This window comes from Haemaphysalis longicornis, unplaced genomic scaffold (assembly GCF_048455015.1).
Source record: "Haemaphysalis longicornis isolate Haplotype H1 unplaced genomic scaffold, Haemaphysalis longicornis Haplotype H1 scaffold_2, whole genome shotgun sequence".
Taxonomy (NCBI): Eukaryota; Metazoa; Arthropoda; class Arachnida; order Ixodida; family Ixodidae; genus Haemaphysalis; species Haemaphysalis longicornis.
In genome coordinates, this window is record NW_027526295.1 from 16,057,751 (window position 1) to 16,082,024 (window position 24,274).

At 48.9% G+C, this 24,274-nt stretch overlaps 1 protein-coding gene across 1 annotated transcript in view; it reads left to right on the top strand.

Annotated features, from left to right (window-relative positions):
* LOC144168770 (pecanex-like protein 4) overlaps positions 1–24,274 on the top strand; it is a 473,206-nt gene that overhangs the window by 259,010 nt on the left and 189,922 nt on the right. Inside the window, exon 15 of the mRNA XM_077697735.1 lies at positions 17,170–17,408. Within this exon, the coding sequence (XP_077553861.1) occupies positions 17,170–17,408 (239 nt within the window). The remainder of the gene's footprint in view (positions 1–17,169; positions 17,409–24,274) is intronic.

Here is a 24,274-nt window from a genome sequence, read left to right on the forward strand (position 1 = left end):
AGCGCGAGCGGGAGTCCTTCTGCTCGAAGCTGGCTCGACCCGAGGAAGCCGCTTTCCAGAACATGGCGCCTGGTTCGAAGCGTGCGGGCCCCATCAAGTCAGCTGCACCCCTTTAGCTCCACTGCACTCAGCACAAACACGACTGACCTACACGTTGCTAACGCCTTCTGTTGGAAAATTTCCATGGCGCTGACACCTGTACCACCGTCATCTTCGCCCCAGAGCGAGTATTGCCCAGCGATGTCGTCAGCCATGGATGTGCCATTCTCAATGGCAGAACGGCTGGCTGCGCTGGCCTCCATCAAAAAATCCACGTGCCCAGGTCCGGACGACGTCAGCTATACAACACTTTCGCATTTAGGCGAAAATGGGAAAGGATGCCTTCTAAATGTTTTTAACCGCTCATGGAAGACCGCCGTCTAGAACCAAAATGAAAACACGGCCGCATTGCGCCAGCCAGAGAAAATTCCAACGGTTATAGAGTCTTACCGTCCCATAGCCCTCTTCAGCTGTGTCGGCAAACTGATGGAGAAGATGGTGCTTTATCGCTTGGAATTGAATCTGACAGTCAGAAATGTATACCCGGGCCAGATATTTGGCTTCCGGAAGGGCCGTAGCAGCATGGATAATGCCATTTCCCTTGAAAGCAGCATCAAACAAGCAAAGTATCGACAGAACATCATCATTGCCGTGTTCCTGGACATCAAATGAGCCTATGACTGCGTAGCGCATGATGCCATTCGCTCGGCTATGGAGTCTTCAGGAATATGAGGCCGCATGTATGCATGACTATCAGACTACCCCTCCGATAGGTATGTATACATATCAACACACAGCGGCGACTCAGCACTGTACAGAGTGACTCGAGGTGTTCCCCAGCGCGGGGTGATAAGCACCAACCTGTTCAACATCTCCATTATAGGCCTGAAAAAATGCTTGCCGCAGTCGGTTCAAATCTCCTTGTACGCGGACGACATCTGCATATGGAGCTCTGGCCGTAACAGACGTGTGCTAGATCAAAGAGGTTGCACAAAACGTCTGGAGTGGAGGCCGCCCATAGCGAGCAACGCGAGGAGGTGAAGCCGGGCGAACCGGTCGGCGGCCATGTTGCCGGGGGCAGAAAAGGCGCTGAGCCGGCAGGGACGCTGAAGTGCGGTCGTGTTTTTTTTTTTTAAATGCAGAGCATTTCAGTAACTCACGTTGTCACCCGCGTTGACGTCCGTAGTCCGCACCGCACCCCTCCCTACTATATAAAAAAATACTATCCGGCGCCCGGTTTCGATCCCTCGACCCTGCGGGTGGAACGCAATGTACATGGTGCTCTACCCACTGCGCCACAAAGCCGACACAGAATGGGACGCTACGAACGCGCCTTATATCGTTGGCTCATTCAAATTACTGCTGACGAGCGCTCTCTCGTCAGCAGTTGCCACAAGTGCAACAACATTAACGTAACGCAAACTACTTAACGTCGTGCGCCCCCGGAAATGCTCTGCATTTGATCGTGCCCCTCGTGAGGGGGATGTTTCACTGCGTCTTCTCTCGGTCGCGGGACCCGTGGCGCCATCTGGCGGAGGCGCGGCACAACTCGTAGCACTTTCTTTGAAAAGGCGCCTCGAAAGCGCGGCAAATATTTAATATGGATGACTCGCTTTCGAGGCAATCCGCCGACGCGGCTGCTTTGTGTACAGACTCGGCGGCGAGCGTCCCGGGATTCTGGTGCCGACCGAACCCCATTTTTTGTCGAGTGCTTTCCGGAGCGCATAGGTACAAAAAGGTTAAAGTACTAACCACTGTACGCGAAATCACGCGTCGCGGGAGCGTCGGCGTCGTTCGGCGGTAACGCGCAGACACGGGCACTTTCAATCGCGATTGAAGTGAATCGCCATCGAGTTTTCGAACGCGCTCGACGCACTGCCGCTGCTACACGGCACGTTTCAATCACAATCGAGAAGTTGCACAGGTTGCATTCGTGTACGCCAAATGGCGCTAACAATGTACTTGCGCCCGGCGTCTGGTAACTACGCGCGGCCATAAGTATACGTAACAATGTAAATGTTACCGCACGCTCATTTGGGTCAAGTTATTTGACGCAATTTTTGGCGTTAGTTGAAGTTGTCACCTTCTGTGCCATTACTGAGCGGGGACGAGAGTATCGCCGCTTTCGTTCGATCGCGCTTGAGAAACCAGGACTGAGTTCCAGCGGGATCGAGCTCGATCGCGATTGAAACTGCCGTGTCACAGGGGCATGAGACCGGCGAAGTTAGTGTACTAGTATAGTCACGCGCTAGCCGCCACGTCGGTGCTGCTGGACACGCTTATATCTTGGGCTACTTAAACCCAATTTGGCTTTACAAGGGAGAAAACTATGAATAAGCTGGTTTATTGTTTACGATATTTGAAGGCAGCCTGAATTTTTCCTTACGCGGAAGGTATTAACGTAAGATATGGTTCAAGCTGCGAGTTCGTGTGTGTATATCTTACTGTGGTGAACAGAGCTGTCGCCGCGGGAAAACGTGTAGCGCTTGGTTAAAGACACCACCCCTGCTTTAATTTCAATAAATGTTTATTCTGTATATCTAAAGCTATAGGCCGCCCCTTTTAACATTATAAGTACCTCATGTTGCACGCCATGGCAAGAGGTGCCGCGTTATAAAAGTGCGGGACACGCGACAGCGCGATTATGTGACTTGTTTCTTTTAGCGGCATTTCTGGGATTAATAAATACTTATTCATTAATTACTAATGATTAATCACGCAGCTCTCACACCCAAACAAGCTCTGTAGACACAGTTTACCGGTTCGAATGGTTTTTAGGCAGTACTGCAAGGAATCATATGCATCACGATATTGCAATCTTTATATGTTCTCTCATGCACGTTTTCTGGTTTAAATAACATGCCCAGTTTTGCCCTTGCCGAAAAAGACGAAATTAAGCACGAGCTTTTGATTGATTGATTGATTGATTGATTGATTGATTGATTGATTGATTGATTGATTGATTGATTGATTGATTGATTGATTGATTGATTGATTGATTGATTGATTGATTGATTGTGGGGCTTAACGCGCCGACGCAACGCGGGCGATGAGGCGCGCCGTAGTGGAGGCCTCCGGATTACTCTTGATCACCTGGGGGTCGTTTTTACACGGGTGTTTTCGCTTTTTGCCTTCATAAGAAAAGCGGCCGCTGCGGCTGGGAATTCAACTCGCATTCTGGGGATGGGCAGCACAATGCCTTAGCCACTGAGCCACCGCGGCGGGTCTATTTCCAGCTTTTCAATCATATTTTTACGAGGAAGATGCGAATAAGCTGTCTATTTACAGATAATTACAGCTGAAGGCCCAGAGACCAAAGCCAAGGAATCTAATGCAGCTCGTGCCAGTCCGTTTCTGCTCGATCTCTTCTTCGTCTCTCGGCTTGCTGTACGCGCTCACTGATGAGGCACATACCCATAGGTGAAGTATACGATGGATTGACCACCTGGTGGTCCAGTCCAATGCTATGTTAAGTGTCCCGGGTGTTACGTATCATGACCCCCCCTCCGGCGGGGTAAGCACCGTCTCGGTGCACATTTGAAATTAGGCTCATGGAGCAGGTGTGGCCGTTGAGAAATAGGGCTTGAGGCGGCCGACGTGGACTAGTTGAGATGCAGGGTCCAGGGACGGTGAGGACGAAGCAACAGGAACGATTTCGTAGGTGACCGGTGTGACCATGCGCTTAATGCGATAGGGGCCTTTGAAGCGAGGCTGCAGTTTTTCGCAAAGTCCAATTCGGCGGCATGGCGTACTGAGCAGGACCAAGGAGCCGGGCGTAAAATGGGCGGTGCGATGTTGCTGGTCATAGCGGTGCTTCTGAGCGGACTGGGAAGCCGAGTGCTTGGCACGGGCAACCTGGCGGGCCACAGCAGCGTGAGCGACAGCATCACGAGCATATTCTGTAGCTAGAGGTGTCGCATCAGGAAGGAGGGTATCCAATGGAAGAGTGGGTGCGCGGCCGTAGAGAAGAAAGAATGGGGAATAGCCGGCGGTGTCATGGCGGGATGAGTTATACGCGAACGTAACAAATGGCAAAGTGACGTCCCAATCCAGACGATCCGCAGAGACGTACATTGCGAGCATGTCAGTGATGGTCTTGTTCAATCTTTCAGTCAATCCATTAGTCTGAGGATGGTAGGCGGTGGTTAGCTTGTGCTTTGTGCGACAAGAGCAAAGGAGGTCGTCAACAACCCGAGACAGGAAGTACCGGCCACGGTCGGTGAGGAGCTGACGAGGAGCACCGTGGTGTAGGATAACGTCTTGAAGCAGGAAATCAGCAATGTCTGTGGCACAACTGGTGGGAAGGGCACGCGTAATAGCGTAGCGGGTCGCATAATCGGTCGCAACAGCAATCCAGCGATTTCCTGAACGGGACAGACGAAAAGGACCGAGTAGGTCCAAACCCACGCGAAAGAAAGGTTCGGAAGGAATCTCTATGGGTTGGAGCGGTCCGGCTGGGCACAAGGAAGGGCGTTTCCGGCGCTGGCACAGGTCACACGCCGTGACGTAGCGGCGGACGGAGCGGTAGAGTGCAGGCCAATAAAAGCGGTTACGCACACGGTCATAAGTTCGAGCGATGCCAAGGTGGCCCGCCGTCGGTTCGTCGTGCAGCTGGTGAAGGATGTCAGGCCGGAGGTGCTCAGGCACAACGAGAAGCTCGGCAGGGGCATCTGCGCGAAAGTTGCGGCGGAATAGTACGCCGTCACGGAGCAAAAATGCGTTTAATGCAGGGTCTGACGGGATGTTAGTGAGACGGTCAATGATCGACCGCAATGGTTTGTCGCGGCGCTGGTGGTCGGCGATGTTGGTAAAGTCGGATAGAGCAAGGACGCAAGAATCGATGTCGTGGTCAGCTGTGTCCGGTTGGTCGACTGGTTGACGTGACAGGCAGTCGGCGTCGCTGTGGAGCCTGCCAGACTTATAGGCCACGGAGTAGTCATACTCCTGAAGGCGCAAAGCCCAGCGACCAAGACGGCCTGTAGGATCTTTTAAGGAGGCCAGCCAGCATAGGGCATGGTGGTCAGTGACCGCGGAAAAGGACGTCCGTATAAATATGGGCGAAATTTGTTGACGGCCCATACAAGAGCCAGGCATTCCCGTTCGGTAATTGAATAGTTCCGCTCGGAAGGTGACAAAAGGCGACTGGCGTACGCTATTACTCGTTCAAGGCCAGCGTGCTTCTGAACCAGTACGGAACCGATGCCGTGGCCATTCGCGTCTGTGTGGACTTCGGTAGGAGCGAAACCGTCAAAGTGCGCCAGAATAGGTGGATTTGTGAGACGGTCGACGAGGGTTGAAAAAGCGGCAGCTTGATCAGGGCCCCAAGAAAACAGGGTATCGTGCTTAAGCAAATCCGTGAGTGGTCTGGCAATTGCAGCGAAGTTCTTGACGAAGCGGCGAAAGTAGGAGCAGAGCCCTACAAAGCTGCGAACGTCTTTCACAGATCGAGGAACAGGGAATTCTTTTACCGCGATGATTTTGTCTGGATCAGGTTGAACTCCGGTAGCGTCGACGAGGTGCCCAAGGATCTTGATTTGACGGCAGCCGAAGTGGCATTTTGACGAATTGAGCTGAAGTCCAGCTCTGCGAAAAACTGCCAGGACGTCAGAGAGGCGATGTAGGTGGGTCTCAAACGTAGGAGAAAAGACGATAACGTCGTCCAGATAGCATAGGCATGTCGTCCATTTAAATCCATGAAGAAGCGAGTCCATCATTCTACCCGCCGCGGTGGCTCAGTGGCTAAGGCGTTGCGCTGCTGAGCACGAGGTCGCGGGTTCGATTCCCGGCCGCGGCGGCCGCTTTTCTGATGGAGGCGAAAAGCAAAAACGCCCGTGTGTACGAGATTTCGGCGCACGATAAAGATCCCCAGGTGGTCAAAATTAATCCGGAGCCCTCCACTACGGCGCGCCTCATCGCCTGCGTTGCGTCGGCGCGTTAAACCCCACAATCAATCAACGAGTCCATCATTCTTTCGAATGTGGCTGGCGCATTGCACAGACCAAACGGCATGACCTTAAATTGGTACAGTCCGTCTGGTGTGACAAAAGCGGTCTTTTCTCGGTCCATGGGGTCGACTGCAATTTGCCAGTATCCGGATCTAAGGTCAATGGACGAAAAATATGACGCGCCATGCAGGCAATCGAGGGCGTCGTCAATGCGAGGAAGTGGGCAAACGTCCTTTTTGGTTATTTTGTTCAAATGTCTGTAATCGACACAAAATCGCCATGAGCCGTCTTTCTTTTTAACCAGTACGACTGGTGACGCCCACGGACTCGAAGATGGCTCAATAACATCTTTTTTCAGCATCTTCTCTACTTCCTGCTGAATGACCGTACGTTCGGCGTGGGACACGCGATATGGACGGCGGCGAATAGGGGTCGCGTCACCAGTGTTAATGCGATGTGTCACACTAGACGTCTGGCCCAAAGGACGGTTGTCCAAGTCGAAAATGTCGCGATAGGACGCTAAAAGACATTGGAGCTCATGGGCTTGCGGATGTGGAAGGTCCGACGCTATCATCTTCATAAAATCACTGGTAGTCGGTGAAATGTCCCGTTGGCCGTCCCGTTCACCGTCAGAGGCGTCAGTGGTAACAGCGGAAAGCTCGCATTCGGCCAGGGGGATGAGTGTAGCCAGCGACATTCCCCGGGGAAGAACTTGCGTGGAGAAACCGAAGTTCAAAAATGGAAGGCCTATTTGGTTCGTCTCGACCGTCACAACTGTGTAAGGAAGAGCCACGTTACGTTCCAGGAGTACATCCGTGACGGGAGAGACGAGGTATTCACCATCTGGGACTGGCGGGCGCTACGGTAAAGGTACGTAGGTCATGGTCTTCGGTGTTAATCGAGCATGCTCAGTGCAGCAAAGCCGGTACACAGGCTTGGTCTCATCAAGGGGCATGGTGGGTAGCTCAAGACGTAAAACCCCCGCGGCGCAATCAATGAGGGCGGCGTGGTCAGTCAGAAAGTCTAGTCCGATTATAATGTCGTAAGGGCATGCGTCCAAGACAGCGAACAAAACAGGGACGTCTTTTCCGGCAATTACGACGCGGGCGGTGCACATTCCGGCTACGGTGGTCGTTCCTCCGTCGGCGACTCGTACGGTGCGGCATACAGCAGGCGTCATAACTTTGCGAAGAGTGCGGCGAAGGTTCGAACTCATTACCGAAATATTGGCGCCTGTGTCGACTAGCGCGCTAACACGAACACCGTCAACGTGAACGTCTACCAAATTGGGTTTCGTAATCGTAGTCAACACAGGATTTTCAGGCCGGGTCATTAATGCAGCATCACCTCCGGGAGCTGCACTGGCTAGTTTTCCGAGATAGAGGTCGAGAAAGTAGGCGGCGGGGTTTGGCCCGTGACACATCCCCCTCGTCGAAAGCGCCCGTCCTGGTCGAGGCCTTAGTAAATGTACAGATGCGGTGACGATGCGCTATGAGAGGAAAAAGGGAGCCCTCGCCGCCACGGATGAGGTTAATTCGTCGTGGTGAGCACAGGCCCCAAAAGAGCAATGTCCGCCGACGCAGTAGACCGACGTCCAAAGGCCCCGGAAGCGCGCCGGAGTTCAGGGCAGGGGAACGGTGTCGTCTTCTGTTCAGGTCGCGGCTGGTCACGTCGTTTGGTCTCGGCAAGTCACAGGCTGGGGACACGGGGCTGGGGAATGGTGCGTCCGCGGCTCACCGGGACTGGGGCGGGCCGACGCGATCCAAGAGCCTTTGAGCGATGTTCAGCAGCGAAGGCGAAGTGGAGCTGGGACCAGGATGGGGATGACATCCGCAACCTCCACCAAAAAGATGTTACGAGGCAGATGCGAATAAGCTGTCTATTTACAGATAATTACAGCTGAAGGCCCAGAGACCAAAGCCAAGGAATCTAATGCAGCTCGTGCCAGTCCGTTTCTGCTCGATCTCTTCTTCGTCTCTGGGCTTGCTGTACGTGCCCACTGATGAGGCACATACCCATAGGTGAAGTGTACGATGGATTGACCACCTGGTGGTCCAGTCCAATGCTATGTTAACTGTCCCGGGTGTTACGTATCAATATTTTGCAAAAGGGATTAGGCGCACACTGAAGCTCATTAAAGCAGGTCTTTTTCTCCGCGTGCACTTTACAGAAAACATCATAATCACACGTACATGTCTCACTCGCATTGACTTTATTTATTTTTCAAATCCGGACGGTTACTTATTTGGAAGCACGACTACATTAACCGCGCACGCTCGCATGATAGTGGTGTGCTATTGATAAGAAAATTACGCGGACGAAGAACGCGGCGGAGCATTGCGGTGCATCAAAGACTTCTGCGAAACAGCGCTAACGAGAAACATCAGAATATTCAGGCAGGGCCGGATGCAAATGAAATATATTAAACAAGAGTGCCTTGATTGTTGACGGTAACTGTCTGAGCAATACTCTACATTTAAATTAGTGGGGAAAAACAATTTGCGCCCCACATATTTAGAAACATTTGATTTCGCGCAGTCAAGTGACTACAGGACCACCACAACTACGGGCGAAAACATTCGCTTATCTGCGTAAACAAGCGCGTAAGGTACGATCAGTAAGCAGACAGCAGGTGCTACAGCGAATTTTCCCTTTACATCACGCACAAACGGCGGGCAAGTGTGCACTTATAACGTTATAATACTAGTAATGCCCTCGAGACCCAAAACAAACAGAGACCCTCAGTACTTACAGATGAAAGGTGATCCCCGACGTATTAGTCGCGCCATTAGCGCAGCCGAATGCGACGCACGAGCAGACCATTCCTGCTTTCTACAACTTTGAAGCATCCATCCGCAAACGACGATTGAACGAACACGAGTTCTGCTCTTTGGCAAGAGAGAACTCAGTAGAACGACACATGGGGCAGAAAAAAATGGCATTGGGTCTTCTGTTTGTTTTAGTTGTTTGCGGCCAAGAATGTAAATAATTAGAAGAGGTGTGCGCCCAACGGCGCACTCACTAGAGACGTGTGTAGCGCTTAACTAGAAACACGAAGAGGTGAGCATAACCGAAACCACATGCTTCGAAATGAAAGCGCGCAAGAAAATCTCGGTGCGCTTGAAGCTAGCCGCATGAGAGCATCAACTTGCAAAACAAAAGAAAACAAAAAAGAACGGAAGCAAAAATGTAACGTAATCCGCCGCAAAAACAAGTACACGATGCGACTGGTGCAATGCGTCTGCTACGACGGAACGAGTTTTCTCCCCACGGCAAGATAGCGGCCGTCGGCGTAAGTTTTCGAGCGCCGTCTCCACTCCAGGAGTTTTATACAAACTCCTTGGCTACGGTCGAGACTGCAGCGAGCAACCAACTCCATTGCATCTTTCTTGGCCACACGAGGATTGGAAATTTCGGTAAGCAAATGTGCTGCGTTGGCTTTTACGAAGCGGGACCTCACGCACTACGGGATCACTGTTGGAGGCAATGTCATCTCATACGTTGCCAGCTATAGGTTTCTGGGAGTGACATTCGACAGGTCACTCACCTGGTCACCCCATCTCCGCCATCTCAAGGAGAAGCTTACATCAATTGCCCGCATATTCCGTATACTCTCCAGAAACTCCGGTGGTGCTCTGTTAACTCTCTCCTCCGGCTCTACGAAGCGATCTGCTTTGGCTTCATACGCTACAGCATCGCCGTTCTGGCCCCTCTTTCTAAAGGAACGATCAAGGCTCTAGAGTCCATGCAAGCACAGATCTTGAGGACTTGCATCGGTGTTCCGAAAACTACCTCTACTATTGGAACACTGACGAAAGGCCGACGTCTGTCACCCTTGGCTCTCGGCACGCAGGAGCTTCTCCGCGCGCGACTGCGTATTGTGCCAAGGCAATGTGATCACCCTTTAGCGCCAAGTTTGGTCACTGAAACGTGCGACTTCCTGCCGCAGCATTACCAGCCGCCAGAATTTCATCTCCACCCGCCCTGGATGTTTCCTCTCATAAAAATAGTGACCACGGTGCCCGGAATTACACGGAAGGAGCATATTCCATGCTGCCGCTCTACGGTTTTTTGCTTTTGAATATATCTACAACACATACGGAGGTCATACACATCTGTGCACGGAGGATCGGTGTCATCCACATCACCCACTATCGCAGTGTGGATGCCTTCATCACGCACCACCCTCAGAGCCCTGCTCAGCCATCAAACATCATCTACGGCTGCCCAAATTGCAGTTCTACGGATGGCTTTGGCTCGCACCATCGAGCAGCCGGCACGCTTATGGGCCATCTTCACGGACTTTCGGGCTGCACTCCACTGTATTGCATTGTGTTTTTATTTATTGTTACGTTTGGCCAGTACAATATAGAAATGACGGCGAGGCAAAGCAAAACGAGGTATACCTTCCTGAGCAGGCTTCACCCCGCTTGAGCAGCAACAGCAGCAGCTGTAGTGCACAAACAGCATACAATATACAAGCAGTCTTCAGATATATGAAAAAAGGAAAAAAAAAACACATTTCACTTCAATACCCGTAGGATAACGTCATAATATTTTTTTAGTAAGAGCACACATCAGCTCAGGCAACATAAACCAATACAAGGAATCACGAGGACAAAGATGGCGCTTTAAAGTACTGGAACATACAAATTTGCATCATTCTAATGATAACTCATTCGCGGAACGAAAGAGGATTCGAGCAGCACTTTTGAATTTGCGAACATTCCTGCAACTCTTGGCAATTGAAACAACATCAGGGTAGCCATTGCAAAGCTTCATAATCAAAGAATCCATCATCTGCCTGCCGTTATTTGTACGTGGCCTGTCTACAACATATGGGTGACGTAGGGAATACCAAGTAGTTCTATTTAAGAATTTATTAAATATTACATCGAGGTAATTGGAGAAGACTAGGAGAGGCCTTTGCCCTGCAGTGGGCGTAGATAGGCTGGTGATGATGATGATGACATCGCAGTTTAAGGAGAATCCTTGTAAACAAACACAGCAAGTTTGAGCAAAAAGGTTTCTTTTATATCTGGTATATTGTACTGTATCATAAGATTCCCCGAAATATATTTGTTTGCTGCTTTAGTAAGCGAATGGCTCGGTGCTGCAACACAGAAAAATTATCAATATCACATTTGTTACCAATACCCTATAACGGCACACAATATGTAAAATGTGAGTATAATAGAGTGATATAACTGCAGTAGTAATATAGTAGTAGTAATAGTACTAAAAGTGATATAACACGTGAATTGAAATCTGCGGTCAAGGTAGCTGCGGATACGATCTAATGCAGGGTCCTTGATGCCATACCTTTCAAGTTTATGTAACAAAATGTGCTTGATAGAATCGAAGGCTTTCCAAAAATCGAGAAATATGCCAACAGTGTACAGGCGATTTTCGATATTACTAATAATTTGATCTTTAACTGTTATTAACGCCGTTTCAGATGATTTGTTCTTCTGAAAATCACGCGTTTTGCTGATAGAAAACTTTGTAGGCGGCTGTGTATGACCCTTTTTATTATTTTACAAAAAAATGGTAGCACAGAAATAGGTCTGAAGCTATTTAGGTCGCTGGTTTTACCCCCCTTGCGAATTACTGTTACTTGCGTAATTTTCATCCAATCTGGAAAAGTGCCGCATGTTAGAATATTATTGCATATGTGTGTCAATGGGCCAGCGATAACTACAGAAGCAGCTTTAATGGGTTCTCGGAACAGCGAGTACGAGGCATAGACGAGGCGAGGCGTAGACGGGACACATCGCGCTGTGTCCCGTTCCATCGCTGTGTCCCGTCGCTGTCTCCCGTCCACTGCGCTGTGTCCCGTCTACGCCTCGTTCTCGTCCCTTTGCGCTGTACCGAGAATGCCATACCAACACGCCCAAGCTTATACCTTAGTTAGCTTTAATGGACTCAGGTTTGATGCCATTTTCACCAGCCGCCGACTTACTGTCAAAGGACATGATAACAGAGGCTATCTCGGCTTCCGACGTTGGTGCCATAAATACCGAGTCAGTGACGTAATGGCTGATGTAATTTTCACAGTCAAGTTCAACCGAAGTGGGCGGTGTCCAATTCGGAGCTCCCGAGTTCACGAAATGTTCATTTAAGGTGTTGGCGAGGGGTATGCGCCCTCCATTGACTGTCAGTTCAGAAGGTAATGCTGCAAGATTTGTTCCAACCAATTTATGAAATATGCTCCATACATTGCGCGTATCCTGCGCGAAAATTTCCAGCCTGCGCATATAATGCTCTGCTTTGGCTATAATGCTCTGCTTTGGCTTTTTTTTTTAAATCGGAAGAAAGCTTGTTCCTAGCATTTTATTGTTGAAACGCGCAACGCAATACAGGTGGAGGTCCCGAAGTTCCAAAGAACTGTCCGGGGGACGTCCCATGAAGAGATATCAAACATTGTTACATTTGAAAGCAGCGCAATTATACATTACTGAATAAAGTAACCTGATTAGTACGAAAAAAAACACTTCATAGATAAATTAGTTGTACAAGAATAAATTGTACAAGAATAATATATGTCATGAAGTTTTGAACAATACAGTCATCAAAATACTGAGAGCATAATCGAAAAGTTAACTGTCAACTCAAAGCTGAGGCAAAAAAACTGCGTACAAACAAGCATAAGGAAGCAATGACGAATGACTCAGAAAGTTAGAAAACATGATATTTGGGGAATCCTGCGAATTTATCCATCCGTCTGTAATAAGAGTGTAACGAAGTATTGCTTCACCCATCTACTGAACGGTGTTGACGTGCGAGAGAATTTTATATGGTTAGGGAGGCGGTTCCATATTGGAATGCCCATGAAGTAAGCCGTAAATTGACATGACTTTGTTTTGGCTTTGGGTAGTAAAACATTGTTATTTTCGGAAACGCGCGTGTTATTGTAATTAATCAGAGCAGTGGCTCTTAGGCTGTCATTAAATATTTCCTGGGCACGAGCACGGTAAATCACTGTGGTTACCTTTTGCTGGAAAATATTTATTACAGGCAAAGTATTTAAGCCGTGAAATATCGGTTTCGCGTGAGCCATAAACGGACTAAACGTAATGAGCCTCGACGCTTGGGTTTGTAAATGTTGCACATGCGCAAGATGAGTGGCGTGTGTGTAGACACGCAGTATTGCAAATGGCTGTGAATGAAAGCGTGCCATAGTGAATGAAAGCGGGCCATAGTGTAACGCGGAAAACAGTGACGTGATTTGATAAGTACCCTTAGCCCAAATCCGATCTTTTTAAATAGCAGTTTAGTGTGCAGATTGAATTTTAGGTGTTGGTCCAGCAGCAAGCCCAGGAACATCACATCTGATGAGGGATGAATGACATGGTTTTGTGGCAGTAACGGCGATGTTAGTTCAATTGTGCGCAGCTGCGAGTGAAAGATTACAAAATGGGTCCTTGTAGGATTTATGCAAAGTTTGTTTGTTCAACGTTTGCGTGCGTTTGCCTCACTCAAGACCCACGCATGACGGCAAAAGAAGAGACAGCCATCGCCTTGGCTCTCACTGAACCTCGGGAGGCAGTCACCGATTGCCAACAATCCTACCGGAATTACCAGTCGGTTTGGGTGTCCCTGAGCTGCACTGCGTGCGCTAAAAAACCACTTCCCAACCGATTCCAGTCAGCTCATCTGGACGCCCGCTCACGCTTCCAGGGAGGGCCACAAATACGCCCACCAACAGCCAGCGCTTTTACCCCTCTGGCTATGGAGCTGCACGAAGACAGTCAACCGCTTGTCACGTTCAGGGATATAACCAAGCATTATCGCCTACAGAGACAGACCCTACCCTCGCCTTACCCTGACCTTTCTAGAGAACAACAAACCACCGTACGGCTCATACAATGCGGCTGCTTCCCACACACGACGTGTCTTCACTTCATGCACTCGTTGAGCGTAGGCCAAGAAGACGAGCGGGAGCTTTTCCACCCAGTGCTAGCGATCTAGTTTCGCTGTAAGTGCAGCTTTGAGTTGCCTGCGCAAGCGCTCTATCATTCCGTTGCTGGCGGGGTGGTAAGCGGTTGTATGCTGCAGCCTCGTGCCGAGGAGGGTCGAAAGCGCGGAAAAGAGGTTGCTCTTGCACTGCCGTCCTCGGTTAGTTGTTATGCGGGCGGGGCAGCCAAACCTGGACACCCATGTTTATATAAAGGCCTGCGCGACGGTATCAGCTGGTATGTCCGCAGTTGGTACAGCTTCGGGCCATCGGCTGTAAGTGCCGATGCATGGGAGCAGGTACCTGAAACCTCGGCAGGGCGGTAGCGGTCCCACCAGGTGGAGGTGAACGTGGTCAAACCACGACTCAAGTCCCCTTCACTTACTGACACGTTTGACACGTCCGAGCCGAACGTCGCACGTACGCGTTGACGCCGGGCCAAACCAAGCGTTCTGTTATCAGCCGCTCGGTCGCGGGGACACCTGGGTGGCTGATGGAGTGAAAAGTGTTGAATAGCACTCGACGAAAATTTAGTGGGATGAAAGTTCGTGGGGTTGCCTGGGAGGTATCGCAGGTTATCGTGCCCTGGATGTAGGGAAGTGCAATCTCCGAAAGCACGAGTGAAGATGCCCCACCTTTTCCTTTCAGTCTCGTCAACTCAGTGTCCTCTCGCTGAGCTGCAGCCATCGCCTCGAAGTCCAGGACTTTTGTACCGAAAGCGTTGACGCGAGACAAGGCGTCAGCTGCTTCGTTTTCAACCCCGGGAACGTGGCGGATGTCTGTAGAAAACACGTTTTTTTACCTACCTTTTTGTGGTAACCACTTCACTTCATTAAATAACCTTTTCTCTGGCGCTCTTTGCCCTTAGTCGGCCTTGCGCCATAAAAACACAACCATCATCATCATCATCATGTTTTTTTTTTAAATCTCGTTGCGGAAGTTTCGCGATATCTGCATTATTGTGGAAATGCCATGCGTTATAAGTTTTGACAGTTCCGGTGATTTTTTTTTTATTTTCCCTATTTTTTAGTGTTTGAAAATTTCGTTCGGCAAAATATGCCAATATACGTTATTATAACGATTACATTTAAAACTTTCCCGAAATCTGCAGAATTCTGGAAGTGCAGGGAGTTATACTGTTGACGAGTTTTCGTAATTATTTATATTTTCTTATATTTTTTAGTTGTTTAAAATTTTGTTCGACCACTTATCCCCATTTACGCTGTTATAACAATTATAGGGGAAACTTTCGCGGAATCTGCATTACTGTGGAATGCCATGCGTTATAGTACGTCGTGAGATTTTCTGTAATCTTTAAAAATCTTTCTGATTTTTTCGATTTTGGAAATTTTGTTCGAACAAATATCTCTGTTTACGTGATGATAGCGATTTTTAACTTTCCCGAAATCGGCATTATTGTGGAAATGCTGTGCGCCACACAGTTGGCCAGTTTTCGTAATTACTGTACATAGTTTTTTTACTTTCTGAGTTTTAAATGTCGTTCGGCCAATTATCTCCATTTACGTTATTACAACGATTACAGGTGCAACTATCCCGATATCTGGAAATGCCATGCGTGAGACGTTTCGACATTTCCCGTAATTGTTTAATATTTTTCTTATTTTTTATTTTTTCAAAACTTCGTTTGACCGATTCTGTCCATTTGCGTTAATATAACGATTACACTTTGAACTTTAGCGAAATCAACATTATTGTGGAAATGCAGGGCGTTACACAGTTCGCCACTTTTCGTAATTACATTGCCGCGAACCATGCATTGGGTTTATTTATTTGTGTTTTGCTTTTACCGCCAGGCTGCGCCGTTCTTTGTTACGTGTGTGCTAAGGGAAGCGCGTGTTCCATTCGTTATTTCTATGCCACACGTGGTATCTCTTTTGATAGGGAGAGCATTTCGAACTAACGTCAACAGCCTAGAATAATCTTCTTTGATCTAGTATTCTGGATGTAAATCGACGGTTCGAGAAACGCTCGCGTCCAAAGATAAATGCCGGTGGAGCTAATGACGCGGCATTCCATCCGCCGACACTCGCCTGCGCACTTCCCTTTGTTGACTGCTGCCTCGCCGCTTCTGTATTCTTTGAGTTGTTAGGGGAGCACAAGTTCGCTCCTTCAAGACAACTGCGTCATCTTTGGCTTCGTGACAATGGTATATTTTTCTTATTTTTTAGTTTTTCAAGATTTCCGTAGATCAAGCATTCATTTACGCTGTTATAACGATTACACGCGGAAATATCGCGATATCTGCAATATTGTGGAAATTCCATGCGTTAGACGTCTTGACATTTCCCCTGATTTTTTAATGTCTCTTATTTTTTATTTTTTCGAAATTTCGCTCGACCAATTGCGCTCGGCCATTTTCGTTATTATAACAATTACACTTGGAACTTTCGCGAAATCTGCATTATTGTGGAAATTCCACGCGTTATACGTTTTCACATCTCGCGTATTTTTTATATTTTTCTTATTTTTTAGTTTTTCACAATTTCGTTCGATCATGGGTTACATTTACGGTAATATAAAGATTACAGGTGGAACTATCGCGATATCTGCATCATTGTGGAAATGCCATGCGTTAGACGTTTTGGCATTTCCCGCAGTTTTTGAAATATTTTTCTTATTTTTAGTTTTTCAAAATGCCGTTCGACCAATTATCTCCATTTACTTTATTATAACGATTACACTTCGAACTTTCGCGAAATCTGTAATATTGTGGAAATGCAGGGCGTTACACGGTTCGCCAGTTCTCGTTATTATTTTATATATTTCTTATTTTCTTGTTTTTCAATATTTTATTCTACCAGTTATCTCCACTCACGCTGTTATAATGATTAAAGGGGAATCTTTCGCTAAATATGCATTACTGTGGAAATACCATGCGTTATACGTTTTGACATTTTTCACAATTTCTGATGATTGTGGGGTTTAGCGCACCGACGCAACGCAGGTGGTGAGGCACGCCGTAGTGGGGGGCTCCGGGTTAATATTGACCACCTGGGGATCTTTAACGTGCGCCGAAATCTCGTACACACGGGCGTTTTTGCTTTTCGCCTCCATCAGAAAAGCGGCTGCCGCGGCCGGGAACCGAACCCGCGTCCGCGTGCTCAAGCAGCACAATGCTTTAGGAACACGTCGTTTTCCTACTGGACGAAACGCTGTTGTGAGGCTTCATTTACATGTCCACTCGTGCACTTCCTTCTTCCTCGACAGATCTCCAGAGTGGCTGCGCGGAAGTGCAGCCGACACTGGCTGCAGCCGCGGAAGACGACCTTCCTGACAGCTGGGAGGACCCCGTGTGCTGGGCTTCCCCCTTCAACTCGGCTTCCTGGTCGGACTCAGACGACCCCCTAGAAGACGGGCCGACGAGCTCAACAAAGAAGACCGCTGACGGAGCTGAATCTCAAGCTGCTGTTGTGACATCAACCAGCTCTCGGCGTCCTGCATCGCAGGTAAACGACCCCCCGTCTGCGCGGCATGGCATGAAGGAGCGTGCGTGATGCGGTTGCCGCTATTCCAGCTACCTACATGGAGCTTATGATTTACGACAGCGTGTGTGCGGTTCTGAAAAAACGACAGATCAGCCACCGGGTTTGTCGTGAGTGCCGTCAGTAGTATGCCGTATCTACTTTCCCGTCTGTGCGCGGTTTTTCATATCGTGAATACGTAACAAACACACCACCCCCACACCATTGTATAGACTATAAAATAACTCAAAAGAGGCGCAGCTTGAGTTTAAACAGTGCGCGAACTTCCCGCCAACGCAAGGGAAGTTTGCCAGTCGAAGTCGCGCCGAAATGTAGCCAGGCTTTCTGAGCCCAACCGATGCTCCTGCTCCCGAAGTAACCATCATCCCGGATACCTGGGAGGCTAAACCAGTTAGGTCCAACCATGCTCCATGCGAAGACTCCATGCGAAGACTGGTACGCAAACAGCGCTCCCTCACCAGAAAACGATCTGGCCACCCTGATGTAGTAGTTGGCCACAATCTCCTATGACTTGCGAATGCAAATTTTCGCCCTCATTCCTCAGAAGCTGTAGAGCACCCGACCACGGCGGCGGTCAGACCAGGGCTATACAGCAGAGGGGGCTAAAAATCACTGGGTCCGGACACGCCGCCTTCGGGCCCTGGCAACATTCAGCGCTCGAACCCTGTCTAGTCATCATCATCACAAGCCTATCGACACCCACTGCAGGGCAAATGCCTCTCCAGTGCCAAACTGTCTAGTGACGGAAGCTTATTTATTTATTTATTGATAAAATACCCTCACAGTACATCGGAGAGGGGAGGGGCACAATACTATAAATAAAATAGAAAAAGAGAGAAGTGCATGAGATATGAAAGAACTAAAGCAGGTCTGACAAGGCATTTTTGAATAGTATGGAGTCGGTATGCTTGTTCGGGTGGCTGCTAGACGATTCCGCTCATTGCCGATTCGGGAAAAGAAGGATGTTGGTACACTGATGTATTACAGCGAGGCACGTTGACCTTTTGTGAATGATTGCGACGAGATGATATAAATCGTGCAGGTCCAATCTAAAACGAACGTAAACAAGGGTTGGGATAAAATACCTTTTTGAAAAGAAGAATTCGAGACTGATTCCGGTGGGTAGCAAGCAGTGGAAGATGTAACGAGGCTTTCATGAGAGTTACGCTAGCTGCACGATGAAAGTCCAAGGTGACACCAGCTGAGCGGGTGTGTATGGCTTTGACTGCGTGTGTTAGTGTAGCATGGCCTGGGTCCCACATTGCGGATGCATACTCTAACTGTGGACGCGCGTACGTAGTCCAAAAGTCTAAAGTGCGATTAGGCTTGGCCGTTATGTATTCTACATGTGGTTTCCATGAAAGGGTGTTAGTAATGTGGACGCCCAGGTAACGGTACGAATTGTCTGATTCTAGGCAGTTGTTGTTGAGGTAATAGCTTGCACACTCTACGTTAGTACGGGAAGCACGTGTGGATTTACACTTGTTAGTATTGAGGTCCATGTTTCATATGCAACACCACTGGAAATGTTGTTAAGGTCTGCTTGCATGGATAAGGTGTCGGTATAATTTGAAACGTTACGGCATATTGCGCAGTCGTCTGCAAAAGAGAATATTTGGGAGGATGTGTTGTTAGGCAAATATTTCACGTAAATCGAAAACAATAAGGGACCCAAGACAGATCCTTGGGGGACGCCAGAATCAACTTGAATCAGAGGTGAGTCAGTGTCATTTGTAGTAACGAATTGGACGCGTGATGCGAGAAAGTGTCGTACCCAATTAAGTAGTGTGGGGTCAATATCGCCAAGTTGCTTCGCTCGCCAAGCAACTTAGCGATATCGCTGCCGATATTCTGGAAATAAGAAATGCAAGATCACAAACCAACCGAAGGCTAAGCGTAATATATAATAAACTGGAAAAGGTTAGCGGTTTTTAAAAACAGGTTTCAGAATGCTTGAAAAAATAGGTGTGCTAGAGGACAACCTTCACGCCGTTACAAAAAAACTCGACGAAATGGAAAACAGGAGCCGTAAGTCTAACCTCATCAATTCGGGCGTACAGGAGCAGCCGAATGAGTCGCCAGAAACATTGCTAAGTGTAGTATCAAAGAAATATTTGAGGGTATACTAAAAGTAAATACCGGGGATATAGAAAATATTCACCGCCTAGAAAAACAGTCTGATGAAGATGTTAATAAGATCCGGCCTATTATCTTGAAATTCTCGAATTACCAGGACAAAACTAAAATATTCAAAAACTGTTCTAAACTGAAAGGTTCCGGTTACTCAATAGACGTTACCCTGTATGTAAACACCGTGACGTCACGAAGCGCACGTGCGTGCCGGGTGGCGCCTGCTGGCGGCCGCGAAGTGCGGCGGCGGTTGGCAGAACGCGCCTGCGCCGATGGCCCGGCCCGGCCACGCGGCCCCCGAAAGGAACGATGTGCCGTTGGTTCGGGCCGTCACTGGCCTCCTACATTGTAGGTGGGAGTCCAGGTATCCTAGCTGCGGCCGCAGCACCTCCATGTAACTTTCCGCATATACAACCTCCGCAACACTTTCGTATACAGCACGGTCAACTGACGGGTGACGCTTTCGGATAATCAGTGCGCGACAGAGCAGCGTAAACTAGGCATTTTGAAGGGTTGTGCTGTTGCGGCGCATTCCAAGAATGTGTTTTTAAGACGCTGTGATGAGCTCCAGGAAGGAAACCGGCGCAGAAAAGAAAGCAGCGGAAGGAGACGAGGGCAATCACTCATTAATGGGTATGCGCCTCCAGAGAAGAGTAAACGGAGGAGGAACGCGACCGGGCTCTTGGGCGGACGAGCGTTCGGGGTGCGCCTGCATCAGCTGCGAATACACCCATCGACGGCGCCCGTGCGACCGCGCCGGGACATCGCCAGGTTACCTCCTGGTCACCAGCCGGATCCGTTACTGCACCGGGCAACAGCGACGGGATCCCTGTCCTGACGTTTTCGCTGCGCCTGGCAGCTTCGCCTTCCGTTCCGGTCAGCGTGGGACCATCGAGCCACTCGCGACCGAGTCACAGCGGACTGCACGAGTGAGACTGTTCTGGTTTTCTTTACGCTTGTGCGCCTTCTCACGAATCGCCACCGAACTGCGACAGGAAGGACTTCGTCACGCTGACCTCTCCTTTTGTATTTCATTCTTTTATTTTTCTATTTTGTTATTTTTTTCCGTCCCGTTCTGCGCATACCAGCTTTCCCGCTCTCTCCAATACATCGCATCTACGCTTCTCCTTCGTGCTGTCGCCTCTGTCGTCATTGATCTTGCGTACACGTCTCGTGGTTCCCACCACCGAACCCTGAGATCATCACAGATGCTTTGAGTTCGGACACATACCAAGGAAAGCTCATTCATTGCTGCTTTCGAGGTGCGCTTCAGCTGAGCGCGGTGTGTCAGGCAGCGTATACGCTCCCTGTTCTTGGCCTCTTTGCGTCGCTCGGAGGGCGTACGCACGATTTCGTGTCGAGGGGAAAAAGGAAAGCTAAAGCATGAAAGGATTAAAAAGTAAAATAAGGCAGCAACGAAACAAAATATAAAGAGAAGAAGCCAAAACTTATTCCAACAAAAATATTGCGATGATGTCGTGCTCTGCGTAATCGACTGATTGTTTTGTTACGTTTTTCTCCAGTGAAATCGCGAAGCGGTTCATCGTCATTGTGACAGTAACATAGCAGCCACATATGGTTAGTGCGTGTAGCTTACGACAGTGGCACTGAAATAATTATCGGTGGTCATTTTTTCATGGTATTTTACGTTAGTGTCCTTGTACGTTCGCTGCATACGCCAGCGTCGGGAGGCCGCAGCAAACGAATACATTCACTGAGTCCGTTCGCTTAGGGAAAACAGATTTTTCGAGTTGCATGAGCGGCCCATCTATATATGTGAGCACGATGCTATATGTGAGCACGGCAAGCATCTCTATTTTGTCGCATCCTCAAGGCATAATATAAAGTTATCAAGGTAAAAATTTATCGCACTTACAAGCAATGAATTTCGTTCGTCTTGAACGAAATTCATTCAATTTTTGAACGAAATACATTCTTGAACGAAATACATTCAAATATTCCTTGAAGGCCAGGCCATCACTCCAAGCCCCAGCATCAAGATCCTGGGCCTACATCTCGAGGCGAACACCAAGAGTGACGTCTCCTTGCGGCGCCTCAGAAACAGCATTAATCAAATTATGCACATGATCCGGCGAGTTGCCACCAATAAGCGAGGCCTAAAGGAATCCGGTACCTTCCAGTTATTTGAAGCTTTTGTCCTTTCGTGAGTCACTTACGTCAACCCCCATGTCTTCTTCTCGACAAGGAAGACATAGAGATGCTTTATATAATGATTAAAAAGGTGGTCGAGCAGGCCATTGGTGTCCTCGTGAGTGCGTCCACGCAGATGCTTAGCACGGGGCTGCACAACATGGTGGAAGAGCTGATAGAAGGCCATCTTTCTAACCAGAAGGTCCGACTCAGAACTGCGGTGGGCAACCGCATGCTTCATCAGATTGGCTGGGCAGCCCAGAATGTCACTCCACTTGACGTACTCCCAGACGCTTGGTGACTAAAACTAAAGGTGCTCCGTTTGCTTCGAAATATGAACCCCTCACATGACGAGGATCACCGAAAAGCACAAGGCTCATGCGCTGAACGCCACCCTAGGTGGGGATCATGCAGTTATCTACACAGACGCCTGCAAATATCGAGGGCAGCAATATGCCATGATTGTGGCTACCTCCAGAAGCAACCTCCTTGCGTGTACCTCGCTTAGGACCCAAGAAATGACGGCAGCAGTAGAGGCAGCCATCACCTTGGCTCTCACTCAAGCAGGGGTTCGGAGGGTAGTCACCGATTTCCAGCAAGCGTACTCGAATTAGCAGTCGGGTTGGGTGTCCTGACCTGCACTGCGCGTGCTCAAAAACGACTCCCAAAACGGTTCCATTCAGCTCATCTATACACCCCCTCACGCTTCAATGGAGGGCAACATATACGCCCACCCAACAAGCCTGCGCTTTTACTTCTCGTGCTATGGAGCTGCACGAGGACAGTCACCCGCTTGTTACGTTCAGGGAGATAACCCAGCATTATCGCCTTCTGACACAGACCGTACCTTCGCCTTACCCTGACGTTTCAAGAGAACAACAAACTACCCTACGGCTCATACAATCCGGGCACCTTCCCACAGCCTACGTGTCTTTAATGCATCCGAATCGCTACGACGCAGAATGTAAATTTTGTTCATAAGTAGGAACACTTCGCCCCGTAATAGGGGTGTGCGAGTTTAGCCCAAAGCACCCTCCTCTCTTTCCGTCAACTACCCAACAAGAACAATGGGAGATGCTGCTGTCCAGGTCCTCTCTACCTACCCAGCTTCAGCGGGTGGACGAAACACAGGTCGCGCGGTCTGCAAATGGGCCCCACAGAAGAAGGAATCACTCCCCAGGGCTGCACTCTGGGCCATTCAGAAATCAGAACAGAAGTATTTCTTCCTCCTCCTACTCCTTTTTCTGCCGCAAATCTCGTCGCCTCCGTCCGCGACGCAGAGACGGAGAAGTCAGATCGTCTAACACCAGGTTGTAGCTTACTTTAATTTCATAAAAAAAGTTTCCACTCTGGTGCTACACCAATACAACTCAACCAAATACCATTCATGCTTCATGCATTGATTTAACCTTACCAAGAATATCTCTTTGAAGTAATAAATGGTGTGGTTAAGTGCATTTCACTTCTCTCTGGTTTTACTATTTGTAGAGCGATGTAAGTGAATTAAAGTGACGTCGCATGGGTAATCGTTATGGGTGCCGTTTACAGCTTTGCTTTCCAACCACATTCACGGGGTGGATTGGCGCGATTTTTTTGCGTGATCACTGGAGGCCACAGGCTTCAGCACATTGGCGTACTAGAAGTGAGACGCCATGCATTGGTTTGAGCTTCCTTTAATTTTTGTAACACTTAGCACCTGAGCAAGGTGCGCACAGGGCCGCTAGACGGGCGTTAGTGGCCGCGTGACTCTTTCACGTGGCATTCAGCGAGAACACATAGGGTAAACCCGTAGATTTGCTTGGTGAGTACACCACCTGTCTTCCCTGTCTTCGCGTGGGCTCGTAGCTAAATCAGTAAGACAACGGGCTCTTGCTTTGTTTGTCTATTAGTTCCAGGTTCGATTCCCGGCGGTGCCAGTAAATTCTTTTATTTGTTCGCTGGAGTTTTCTGGTGACACCAACGGTCGTGAAAGAACCCTTGGGGGGTAGAGGTTAAAAGCTTCGCTTTAAAAACTTCACTTCTGCGCGCGTCTAATAACCCTGTCAAACGTGCCTATTTAAGTGCACTTACGCCGAGTGCACTCGGGCTTCCAGAGTGACACTTCGGCTGCGCCCTGTTAAACGACGAAATAAAGTGCCCTTGGTCGTGATGTCAGTGACAATAGCCGGCGTAAATATTACGCAAAAATACTTGTAATTCCCCTTCTTTAAAACGTCAGAAATAATGTAATCATTTCATTGTGTTTGCATTGTTGAAAATCGCAATCGGCGCCTCGCACACGTCCACAAGAAACGGAGTCTAGGCGGCGAGTGAACACCGGCACCGGCGCAGATGTCGTCACTGTTATTCACTGCGGAGCGAATAACAGCAGCATTATCGTTTGGGGGAAACTATCCGAAAGCGTGGAATATAACAGAGAAGGTTGAAGCGCGAACCTAATCACAGGGCCACAAGAAACCACCTACGAGCATAGATGGTGGTGGTGGTGGTGATGTTTGTTGACGGGTGGACCTAGCCTTGCGTGGTATGCCGGCAATTGCTCACCCGAT